Source organism: Prenolepis imparis, unplaced genomic scaffold (genome assembly GCF_030444845.1).
Source record: "Prenolepis imparis isolate NDT839.2.m4 unplaced genomic scaffold, iyPreImpa1.0 SCAF_1, whole genome shotgun sequence".
Lineage (NCBI taxonomy): Eukaryota > Metazoa > Arthropoda > Insecta > Hymenoptera > Formicidae > Prenolepis > Prenolepis imparis.
In genome coordinates, this window is record NW_028141159.1 from 21388978 (window position 1) to 21402684 (window position 13707).

Consider the following 13707-nt stretch of genomic DNA (forward strand, 5'->3'; position numbering starts at 1 on the left):
TAGTTGTAAAAAAAGAGTAATTAACCAAGAAATTAAAAAAATTTAATTGTGTGTTAGCATAACTAAAAATAATTTGCATTTCAAATCAAATAAGAATTAATGTAATCGTATTTTTATTGTACTTTTACTTTTCAAACGAGTCATGCAATTCTACATACATTTGCGTATAAATCGAAATAAAACTCGAAATATGTTAATTGACAGATGTCACATCACGATAATTTATTATTAAATTGTGATGTTCAAATCTCTTTATTTATTTGAGAGAGATAAAAGAGCGAAAACTTTTCCTGAATATGCATCATCTGTTCGATGCATCACATGTTTCGAATCTTTGATTTATGATTGTAACTTATATAATACTTTAAGCTCGGTGTGAAATAAAAAATTGTGACTGATTATCGAATCTTTTTTAATGTGTATATCATTTTAAAATTATTTTTATCTTATTCTATTATTCAATCAGCTGCTCTCTTTATTGTTAGGTACTTTAGAACTTTTATATAGAAAAAAATAATATGTACAAGATAATATATACAAAATCGTTAACTTAATACAAGCCACTATATGTAAAAAACGAAAAACGGTTGCATATCTATGACTATAAACAACCATAACTATATAACTTAAAATATATTTTCAAATAAAATATATTCGTAAACAATTCCTAAGATAATAATATCTCTAATCATACAAGATAATCATTTAAGAGGGATACCAAAAAATTAATAAAACATATATTTTATTTATCTATTGCCAATTATATCAATTATATCTCCGTGTGTACATCAAATTATTTTTTATATCCGTTTTTTTTACGACGAGAAAAAAAAACAATCCTTACACAGTATTTCGTAAATTGAAATTTCAAAAAATAACACTATCATAAAAATATATCGACAAAAACACAGTATATATATTTTCAAGTATATACTCTTAAATGAATAAATATAATAATAGATATATAAAAAAAGTAATAATATATTTTAAAAAGTAATACTATATATACAAAATATATTTTTCAGTGAAAGAAAATAATACTATTTTTTTTTGTAAATTTTAAAGAGAAGTCATGTGATCTTTTCTTTGCACAAATGTAAGGAAAAATTAGATATCCATACACACATGAGGCTTCTGTTTAAAGCACACAATTTTTCAATATTATATATATATATATAAAAAATATTTTCTGCACATTTAAATACGTTCACATCACATTACTTCACTTGCATGTTCACTTAATTTTTTATAAATATTTTTATATTAATTATCTGTTAATTAATAATTATTATTAATTTCTCATAAATATTACCGCAGTATGCAAATTACACATTTAGATCGCTTCTGACTGGCTTCAGGCTCTTAAGCTTTGCTGAAGTACGTGTGACGGACGTACATCTCCGCATTTACCTTCACATAGATCATATTTTTTATTTGAAACGATATGCGAGTGCGTTAACACTGTCCGAGGGAAGGAAAAAATGACCCCATGCGCATCTCTCCCTTCTTGTATTGCAAAGGACGCGATAAATGCGTAATCGCGAGAGCTCTGCACGCAATGCGACAAAAAATATTTAATGACTTACCGCCGTTAAATATTTAATGAATTATTACTGTTGGTCGATCGCTCTAAGAGAGCGCATTTGATTATCTCTTCGGGACCTCCCGCAGTCTTTACGCAATCATTCTAGAACATCGAGTTGGGAAATATATCGAGAGTATCGTAGCTCTTTAACCTTCCTGAAAGCGCGTTTGTCCTACTGCATGCGAACGATTCAATGTTTTTTCCCCGCGTAAGAAACGGTGTGTAGGAAAAACGAAGGGAAGAAATTATGACGCGTAAAAGCACAATTAATCGCACGTTAAAGTTAATGCTCACTTTGTGCGGTATATGGCCAGGGACATCGTGCGTTATAATTTGCAGAGTGTATTGGATTATCGCGTTAGCGACAGACAATATCTGTCATTACCGGTATCTTCTAATTCATTTGCACACGAGTGATCTCTTCGACTTAATGGACTGTTTCAGTAGCTTCCTAACGCAAGTGAAGTATATGACTAAGTTGATCATATTTTGGTGGAATGAACGGTGAGTCTAACGTATAAGTAATATGTTACAAATCATACATGTTATATCTTCAGAAATTGGTTCCATTTTTGTTCACGGAATATATTTTTTTCACACACTCGCTGTACGAGCGAATATAAAATATATTTAATTAATTATCTCGTTTCTCAATTTATGCCGCAATCAATGTATGTATCTGCACACATGTATTTTATTTCGAAGATAAACAAAATTTAATTTTGTTCAAAGACGAACAGTGTCATAATAATTGCTTTGCAAATTCGTTCAGATTGATTCTTCAGACACGAGAATCTCTGCAATATGAGACAAATATAACTTCTTTCGCAATAATCATTGATTATATTATATTTGTTTATAGAAAATTCGCCGAGATGTTAATGATAATGGAGGAAGATTGGAACGAGTGTAGCAACAGCGACATTAATATGCGCGAAACAAAGTGCAAGGCTAAATTAGCAGGTCGTATCACTAATGCGATGTTCACACTTCACACGTTAACCATCGTTGGATATAGTATCGGAATTTTTTTGGCTGACGTCGACGTCACCGATCATCAATCCGAACTACCTCTCCTCTTAAAAGTTGCCCTTCCTATCGACATAAACACGAAAGGAAGGTATAAAACACTGCTATACGTACAATTTGTCCATCTCATCCTGTCCGGCTGTGGAACTGGTTTACTAAACGCTCTGCTTTTAACTTTGGTAAGTCGTAAGAAAAAGTTATGCCTTGTAATATTTTTTTCTTGCTGCCTATATATATGTATAATTCCTGAAACTTTAGTCATTTAATTTAGGCAATGAGATTATTATTTTCAGATTCTACACTTAGGCGGCCAAATGGACATCCTGCGCTGCTGGTTGACCGAGCTCGTAATCAAAAATAACGAAGAGAGAGGCGAATCTGTCGTCACGATAAATAAAATCATTCGAAAGCATCAAAAAGTCATCAAATTCGCGGAATACATCGAGAATATGTACACGTATATCGCATTATTGCAATTTACTTTAAACACGGTGCTTATTTGTTCGTTGGGGTTTCTAATTGTAACAGTGAGTGGAAAAAAAATTTAGGTTTATAATTATTTATAAGAGAATAGATATTCATAATTTTATAATATTGATCACTATGACTTTCGGTTCTCTATGGCTGCATTCTTATTATTTAAAATAAAATTTCTCTGGATTTTCAAGTGTACAATAGAATAATAGAAACATTTACGATTTTGAAGATAATAATGACTGCTAATACTTGCTCGCATTTTAATATTGCAGGCGATTGGCAACCCCGATGCGACGGAGCTAATAATGAGAACTCTTTTATTTTACACTGTGACAAATCTCGAAGCGTTTATATTTTGCTTTGCGGGAGAATATTTGAAAAACAAGGTTAGATATGTGGGACAATAATGATCGATAATGTGTTATTGCGAGTTTGGCGAATTAAAAGAAATATTTTGACAGCTCCTCAATTATTTTTACCTTTATAGAGCAAAGCTATTGGAAATGCAGCGTACTATTCTGCATGGTATGAAATGAAACCTAAAAATAATCGTAATTTGATATTTATCATATTAAGAGCGCAAAAACAATTGACGCTTACAGTTGGAAAAATAATGGATCTCTCTTTAGAATCATTTACAGACGTAAGATTTATACGTAGAAAAATAATTATGGACAATAACACATAACAAGATATTATACTAAAATATTTTCTACATAATTTACTTAATAATTATATAAATTTATATATTGTCTTCTAATCTTTTTATATCGATATATTATGTATATAAACTTTTTATATAGCAATATTCAAAACACCTTTTTTTGTAAGATTATAATTAAAAAAATATTAATCTTTAATACAAAGGGTCCATATTTTATAGATCATGAAAGCTTCGGGATCATATTTGTCAGTGTTGCTGGCCATGCAATAAACATCGTGCGTTTAAAGATTTTTAAACAATAGTCGTGAGGCATATATCATGCAATGTGTAAATATATCTTCACTAGTGATATATATAGTGACGCCACATATTTTTCATGTTTATATGTTTTAAAAAAAGATAGTAATTTTTAGAAAAATAATGAGCCGTTACTTCTTGCTGATATCACGATATCTTAATTAAATCCCAATATTTTCCAAAAATCATAAAATAATCATGTTATATCGATATTTTTTATAATCGTGATAATTAAAAATAACTTCTTAAATTATATCAATTTGATTTTTCCAGAGCGGTTGTAAAATTATCGCTGATTTATACTAATATATATTTGTGTGCTTCCAGTGTTATAAAATTGCTGGATTAAAAAACCAGATAATATTCGAGATATATATATATATATATATATATATATATATATATATAACATTTATATTAAGAAAAATTAATATTAAAAACTGTTTGCATAATTAAAAAATAATATTTATTAAAATATTAATATCATATATATTATATAAAATATTATTAAATACAAACAGTATTATTGTACTTATATATATTTTTAATCATTTAATCATAAGCAAAGTAACATAAATTTTTCTGGTGTCGCACTTAATTGTTTTAGTTTTCTTTCGGTTCTCTGAACTACAAAACTTCTGCAAAGTTGTCATCAAGATATACATTTAATCCGAGTATATTACTTTTATTTTCTCGAAGGTTTTTCTGCTATTATATACACTTTTATACCTTCTCACTTGCGCCAGCTCACGAAGGCAAAAAGAAATAAGAGATATGGCTTGTGTAAAAGTACGCTTAACCGCACATTGAAATTTATGTATTCACTGTATGTGGTATTTGACTAGACACTTCATATATTTTATTCTATAAAATATTTTGGATTGTTATAATGATTATGTTTTATCAATATCGATTTCTTGATGTATGTCTTGATGATTTTGGACTGTTTGTCTAGTTTTCTTGTATACTCTAAAATAATTGTAAAATTTTTTCTATTTTGATTTAATCAAAAGAAAGTAAAATTTAATGCATATACAATATATACATAATGCGCTGAGAATATTTTGCAAAAATATTTCAGTAATATACGTTTTCATCGATGTGATACCAAGAAAAAATATTGTAAGATTATACTTGAAGATTATAAAAAAATTCAGAGGAATATTCAGACGACTTAAACTCGTATCATATTTTTTTTCAAAAGTAAAATTCTAACAGAATCTGAAATTATAATCGAATTAATATATAGCTATAAAAAACACTAAATAATACATTTTTATATAATAATATATTTTTATAATGCAGCCTCAGATGAGAAAAGATAAGAAAATTTTTTTGTTTACATAATTATAAAATTTTTACTGATCGATATAATAATAGTAATAATTTATTAGTGAGATACTTCTTGATGTTTAAAAAACGTTAGAAATTAATTTGCAACATTTGGAAATGTCAAATCTCTAAAGAAATTAATTTCTAACGCTAAAATTAAAATTCTCTTGCAATTGGCGGCATATGATCGATAAATACAATCATTCACAGAAAATTTATTTTGACGAAATGGTGATAGAAAAATGGAATAATTGCACGAACTGCAATATCAATATGCAAAAACGCAAATGATTCGAATAAATGGTTCAGAATTCTCAGTATCATCCTGACCTATGTTAATACCGCAGGCAGAATTCTCTTTTTTCAGCAAAAGAGAGATAGAAATTTCCTTCAACATAAACACGCAACGTACATATAGATTCGCATTAATCCCGCAATTGATCCTATGCGACTGGTTGACTGATAAAACAAACTCTTTACTATTGACTTTGGTAAGTCGAAAATAAAATTGAGCGAAACTCGAAACTACACATAATTGGAAAGATAATATTGGATTTGGTGGATGTAGCGATTGTATTGTACGCAATTCTGAAACCTCAATACGATAGACGCAGAAATTGATTGTGTTATCTCGCACAATACGCATTTATTTCACCTTTTGAATATCAGTTATTCCACACACATTTGAATACCACAATTCGATTCTATTAACACAATGGGATCTTTATTTTAGACCTGATATACGGCTGGTCAAATTAATATTATACGTTTCAGATTGATGCGTATAGCTGATAGAGCTTGCATATCGCAAAAATGAGAATCAATCGCCATTGCGACGAATAAAATAGTTCGGAGAGACATCAGAAAATCATTATTTTATCGGCGAGTATGAAAATCCTTCATATATACATCGCGTTATATTTCAATCTTAAACATGATAATAATTTATTCACTAAGTTTTTTAACGGTAAGTAAGAAAGTGTTGTGCATAAGTGCGAACAATTTAATATTATAAATATCATAGTTTACTCTTTAATATTTAATTATAATTAATTATTAAATTCTGTAATTCTTATAACTTCCTAATCTCTTTGCGTTGTACTTTCTATACAATATCGCATTAACATAATCGATTAATCCAATAGTAGATAAATTTTTATTATTGTATGTCATAATCATACTCAGTATTTATTTTTTGTTTTGTCAAGGAATACTTGAATAAAATTAAAATAACAAGACAATATTAATAACAATAAAAAAATACAATAATAATATTTGACATATTAAAATCTATAAAGCAAATTCCACACTTCTTAAAATTGAAAAGGAATATTTTATAAAAAATATGCAATCAATAATAAAAATCTTTTTCATCTTTGTAGGATACAAAAAATTAAAGCGTATAATTCTGCATAATATGATTTGAAATCTAAATAAAATTATATTATTTGATTATCCGGTTTACTTGTCAATTGTTCATCACATTAGATGTAAGCATCTGTAATCTGTATCGATCAAATATTAAAATTACGTGTCATTATCGTATCTTTTCTTTCGATTAGCATTTATTTACACAGGTTGCAGCAGATTGTTTCACGCACTTCCATGCACTTGTAAATTTTTTGAAAATATTTGTCGCACAAATATATTGTTGTAACACAAGTTTACTTTTAATTGTTACAAGCAAAGTAACGTAGTGTCGCATTCAGTTATGTGTATTCGTTCTCTTCTCGGCACTTTATTCTCTACACCTCGATACTTCATACTGAAGAGCCGTGGACACGACTGAGCATCGGACATACATCGTCGTTTCCACCACCGCATGAATCATTGCATATTTAAAGTAGACAATTCGCGGTTGTACTTCCAATGAAGATCGAGAGAGGGAGAAATGACTACCTATCTATCTTCCCTTTTCATGCAACAAACTTGCGAAAAACCACAACGTATTTGCGATACGTGCACGCAATATGATGAAAATAATTAATGAGAAACTTCGATTACCACGTATATGCGTGTGATCAATTGCTAATGACTAAAGACCTGCTCTGAAGAGCTCTTAGGGGGCGCAGAATTTCTCTTCGCGCAAATATTCCGCAAAATACGTAAAACTGTCATCGAAAACGTATACGTGAGCGGAGCGTATATTCTTTCTTTTATTTTTCCGAGAATTTTTATTCCGTTATATATACACATCGATGGACTCACTTGAACGTGGAGAGCAGGCAGAATTGAAAAAAAATGGCTCGGAAGAGTACGCTTAATCGCACATTGAAGTTTATGCTTACTTTGTGCGGTGTTTGGCCAGGCGTACCGTGCATAGTGCTCTGCAGAATATGTTGGATCATTACGGTGATATTTATTTTATTCTGTCACTATCGTTACTTTCTCACGCATATACATTCTGCCGAACTCTTCGACTTGATGGACTGCATGTCTAGTTTCCTCGCGTATGCCAAAGTGATTATTAAATTCATTGTGTTTTGGTTCAATCAGAGGTAAGTAACGTGATGCAGAAATACAACACTCTGCAAAAAAAAAACACATATCGATTGATATAAAGTTGTCAATTTTTAGAAAATTTTTAGTTGTAAATTTTTATTTTTTTTTTATTTTTTTTCCTTAAAAGTAGAAAACCACAAAACTCCAAAAAGTTTTTTTCTTGCTCATTTATTATATGATTATGAGAATGATTCTTACTTATGCGATTTGATGGACTTTGGATAGGCACTTTTCTGTTAAAGAATTTTGTTGAAGAAAGAATGTAGTTATATAATCTCTATATTATGTTGACACATCTTTGCGTTTTCGCCAATAATTAATTATTTTTAATAAATAAAAATTTCCCAAAACTGGTTCATAGTATCAAAAACTGACAAATTTTCTAGAAATAAATTTTCAAAACGTGAGAATTAAAATTGCGCTGACAATACATGATCAATTAATATAATCATCCACAGAAAATTCGTCGAAATCTTGGCAATGATAAGGGAAGATTGGAATGATTGCGTTAACGGTGATGTCATTAGTATGCGCGAAACAGCACGCAAAGCGAAAATATCGGATCGTATCACAAATGCGATCGTCACACTTCACACGACAACAATTGTGGCATACTGCATCGGCATCATCTTGGCCGATGCCGATGTCACTGATCAGACTACAGAACTACCCCTCCTTAACAAGTTAGAAATGCCCTTCCGTATAAACACGCAGCGCATGTACAGATTCGTATTAATCATACAATTCATAATTATGCTTTTTTACGGTTGGGCGGCTGGTATCACAAATTCTCTATTATTGACTTTGGTAAGTTGAAAATATAGGAGGGATATATAAATATACATATACATATATATAAATTTATAATATTATAAATTATTTTATATATAATTAATTTATATTATATATAATATAAATTAATATAATAATGTGTGTTGAGTTTAATATATAATAAATTAATCAATTAATTTCGGATAAATCAATTTCATTGGATGCGTTTTAAAACCATGATAGAGATGCAAGAATTTAAATGGAGAATCTGATTTGTGAGATTTGTTATTTATGTTTTGATAGTTCTATTGTGCACGCATGCACATTTTTTATTTCGCTGAATTTTGATCAATTTCAACAGGATTTTATTTTCAGATTCTACATACAGCTGGTCAAATCGACATTATACGTTACTGGCTATTGCAGCTTGTACCCCGCCAAGAGGAGAGCAAACGTGTATCATATCACATTATTACGACTAAAATTATTCGAAAGCATCAAAAAATCATCAGTTTTTCAGAGAATATCGAAAGTCTCTATACGTACATCGCGCTGCTGCAGTTTATCTCAAATACAATATTGATTTGCTCTCTAGCCTTCGTTATCGTAACAGTGAGTTGAATATAAAATTATTGAAATTCTTCAAGTAATTATATATAAATAATATATACGATATTATGAAATATATATTATAAATTTATAGTTATTCTCATTAAATTCTTCAAAATTTTATTTTTTTATGAATATATTCCGTTCACATATATTTTTGTCATATGTATAAAATGTCAAAAAAAATATGATTTATATTTAATTATTTTCGTATGATATTCATAGGCTATCGGTAGTCCCAATGCATTAGAACAGATACTAAAGTCCCTCTTATTTTACACCATAACAAATCTCGAGGCGTTTATATTCTGCTTCGCTGGAGAATATCTGAGCAGCAAGGTTAACTACAAGATGATATTTATGACCATAAAGAATTGATAAGTTGATAATTGTGTGTTTAGTTTTATTAAAAGAGATATTATTAAAAATTATATATTATAGACACACATTAGAGAAATATTAATAAATTATTTCTAAATTTTTAATAATTTCTTTATTAATATTACCTATGTAGAGCAAGGAAATTGGCGTTGCAGCGTACAACTGTGCATGGTACGATCTGAAATCTAAAGACAGTCGTATTTTGTTATTTATCATATTAAGATCGCAGAAGCAGTTAACGCTTACAGTGGGAAAAATGATGAATCTCTCCTTAGAAGCCTTCACAAGCGTAAGAATTATGCATACATATCTTAAAATTTAAAAAGTATATGAGTCGTTCGCTTGAAGAACGACTTAAGTCGACTTAAGTTTTTGCATAAAAAATTGAATTAAAGATTCAACTGTGTGATTCGAGTTATTAATCATAAGTCGACTTAAGTCGTTCTTCGAGCGAACGACTCATATGCTTTTGTTATAATATCATAATTATAGATGCATTGATTTCTAATACAAAAGGTTCAGATTATTGCAAATTGTTTCAGATTATGAATGCTTCGGGATCATACCTGTCGGTACTGTTGACGATGCAATAAATAACCTGTTAGATAAATGTTGATTTTCAAATAATAGTGAAAGTATCGCGAGTTATTTATTAGTTAAAATAAATTATTTGTTAAAATAAAATTATTAACATTATTAGTTAAAATAAAGAATACATTGTAATATAAAATATTTTTCCAAATACAAATGTAAAACAAAAATAGCCACATAATCTGTTGTCTTTTAATTGGATCAGTGATACACAGTCAAGTAAATAATTAACGTCATAAATAATTTTCAAAATATATTCAAAGCATATCTATTTACATTTACAATTAATTTCCGTGAATAAAGAAAATATTCTTTGTTTTTGATTCTCTAATTAATCTGTGAATTGTTTATTTTATTTGAGAGACTTAATTAAAATTACTTAATATATTTTATTCTTTCTTGCAATTATCTTTGATTTATATAAATATGCAAAAAATGTATATGTTTTATATACATACTTTTATATATAAAATTTTATATTTGTATATTTCTCGTTGTCAAAATATTGCTCGAATGCTATAATATTATATTATAATTATTGTTGAAATATACAAGTCCTACTTTTAACTGTTATAAGTAGAACAACGTAAATTTTTGCAATGTCAGCTGTTTATGTATCTTTCGTTCATCCCCTATATTATGAAAACTTTTCTGAACGATCGCGGACACGACTATATGTCGGATGCACATCACCCCACGAATCATTGCATATTTAAAGTAAACAATTCACGGTTGTATTTCCAGCGGTCGAGAGAAGAAAAAATGACTACCTATCTTCCCTTTTCATGCAACTTGCGAAAAAGTACGATGTATAAACCATGATGCGATGTGTGCACGCAATATGAAAATAATTAATGAGAAATTTCGATTGGTCGGTTGCGCCAGGTTACAATCTACTTAATAACATTTCAGGATCTTCTAAAATTACGCAAATTCTATAGCATATAGTATATCTCGAAAAATATAGTTGATCAAAGGTTATTTCTTTTTATCTTTCTAAGCGTATTTTTTTTATCTGATAGATCATAAGTGCAAAAATGAGTAAGACATTATGCAACAAAGTACGCTTAATCGCACAATAAAAAAAATTCACTTTGTGTGGCATCTGATGTATATTCTTCCCAAAAATCTAGATTAACTTATAATCGACAAACATAATTATTTGCAGAAAATTGATCCAAATTCTGATGACAATAATGACTGAAAATTGCAACGATTGTAAACGGGATCATCATTTTTCACGGTGACGATTTTTACATATTCATCGGCTACTTCTTGACCGATGTCGACGTCACCGATTAGACGATCGAATTATCCTTCATGAAGATCAAATTAGAATTGCCCTTCCGTATAAACACGCAACACACACATAGATTAATGTTGATCCTACAATTCTTGCATTTGAGCTTGTGCGGCTGGGCGGCTGATACAACAAACGTTCTACTATTGACTTTGGTAAGTTACGATAATACGCGAACCGATATACTCACGAGGTTGCGCATGATTTGAATGATAATCGTGGGATTTAGTCGGTGTAGCAACTAATCGTTGTATGCGTTTTGCAATCACTTTAATAGATACAGAAATTGAAACCAGATATTCACGTTATCAGATTTCAATGCACTTCGATAATATCATTTCTCGGTTCCTTTTTTTTTTTTTAATAGCAAGTATTCGCGAATATTTGATCGATTCCTTGAAAAGGCAATGCAATCCTCATTTTCAGACCTTACATGCAGCCGGCATCGATATTCTGCGGTTATTGATTAACGCAGTTTGCGAGAACAAATCAATCGTAATCACAACGAAAAAAAATTATTCAAAAGCATAAAAAAATCATCAATTTTTCGGAAAATATCGAATGTCTTTATACATCGCGTTGCTGCAATTTACGTCAAACACAGTAACGATTTTGTTGCCTTTTCTTTTTTATTATAGCAGTGAGTAATATTGTTGAATATATCGAATTATTGTGATTGCGTTCGATTAATTGCGAGGTTTATAATTAAATGTTATATTTAAAATTTTTTATTGCGTTTAAAAAAGAATTAAACGTTATTCACAATTTATTTAAATTTTAAATATTGTATTCTCATAAATTTAGTTACCTTTTATTACAGATATCGTACAATATGTTGTATAGTTTATATTCAATAAATCTTTGCACGCCATTTCTGCACAATATTGCAGGCAATCGGCAGTCTCAATACGGTAGCGCAAAAATAATGAGATTCCTTTTATTTTATATCATAACAAACCTGAAAGCATATTTGTATTTATATTCTGTTTTGCTGGAGAATATATGAATTTATAAGATTAGCTGCTAAATAATATTTATGCCAATATGCTAGGATATTGATAATACTTAATCTATGTCTAAAATAACTTTGCACATATTTTTGCCTTATTATATAAAATTATATATGTATAATAGAATAAAAATTATTTCATTATTATCTTTTCATTTATGCGGAAAGAATTTTTAAATCAATAATACTTAAAACACAATATTTCTGCTATAAAATATAATAATTATAGATATATTGATTTTTAATGCAAAAAGTAAAATCGTTTCAAAAATACATGCTTTAGGATCATATTTATGCTGTTAGCGATACAATAAATGTTATATCATCGATTTGAACAATAGCAGTGAAATATAGTATGTTTTCTATAAAAATCACTGATTAAAATTTACATTATAACACATATTTTTTCAATACATACATAAGTGTGAGATTAATCTAAAACATTCTCTCTCTGAAACTGCATTATAATGTAAATTTTCATGAATAGAATAAAGAGTAGTTTTTATAATAGAACTTTTTATAATAGTCACAGTTTTTTCTTTGGAATTAACAATAGAATTTTACCGCTAAATTTTATATTAGCATAAATTTAAACTTCTGACTATTCACAAAAATATATATTTTCTCTGTATTGTCACCGTATTCTATAAACTGAATCAGTGAAAATGTCATTGTGATATTTTAATACAGGCACACACACACGAAAATACAAAGAAATATAATATTATTTTAAGTTCATATGAATATATAATTAGGAATTTTGTACTTTAAAAATCGATCTCGCGTTACAATCGCGCAATCTCTAACTCATATAAGAAAGACAATGTATAATAAGAAGAACGAAATCAATGATAAACATATCAATCGACACTGCCGTCGTTGGCTCTTGTGACATTACCGGTTTTTTTTCTTTTTCTTTTTCTTTTAGATGAGATATCTACGGAAGGACGCGAGGGAAAAAAATCGGAGACATTTTCTTTGTAGAAAAAAATATACATTTCCCTTCGCACGTATCATTACGTATTTAACCCACGCGCTTCACGAGTATATTATGAAGTACAATGTAAGTAACCGAAGTGAACAAATAATACCTCTCACATATTCTTTTTTCCTCAGCTGCAAAAAATTACAAGGGAACACGACGATATTATATTACAGGC

General features: G+C 29.0%; 2 protein-coding genes and 1 long non-coding RNA gene across 3 annotated transcripts in view; 2 read left to right on the forward strand and 1 right to left on the reverse strand.

The window, feature by feature from the left end:
• The window catches only part of LOC145936068 (uncharacterized), a 102379-nt gene that overhangs the window by 65075 nt on the left and 23597 nt on the right, over positions 1-13707 (reverse strand). The window lies entirely within an intron of this gene.
• On the forward strand, positions 1833-4025 carry LOC145935920 (odorant receptor 4-like). The gene is made up of 6 exons (XM_083037727.1): positions 1833-2089; positions 2448-2793; positions 2908-3141; positions 3364-3477; positions 3579-3734; positions 3975-4025. Exons 1-6 carry the CDS (start codon positions 1833-1835, stop codon positions 4023-4025), a joined length of 1158 nt encoding a protein of 385 aa, XP_082893853.1.
• LOC145935884 (uncharacterized) lies at positions 7504-10246 on the forward strand. Its single transcript, XM_083037641.1, has 6 exons — positions 7504-7882; positions 8345-8693; positions 9033-9269; positions 9492-9605; positions 9781-9936; positions 10190-10246. The coding sequence occupies exons 1-6, from the start codon at positions 7626-7628 to the stop codon at positions 10238-10240; spliced, it is 1164 nt and encodes a 387-aa protein (XP_082893767.1). The 5' UTR covers positions 7504-7625; the 3' UTR covers positions 10241-10246.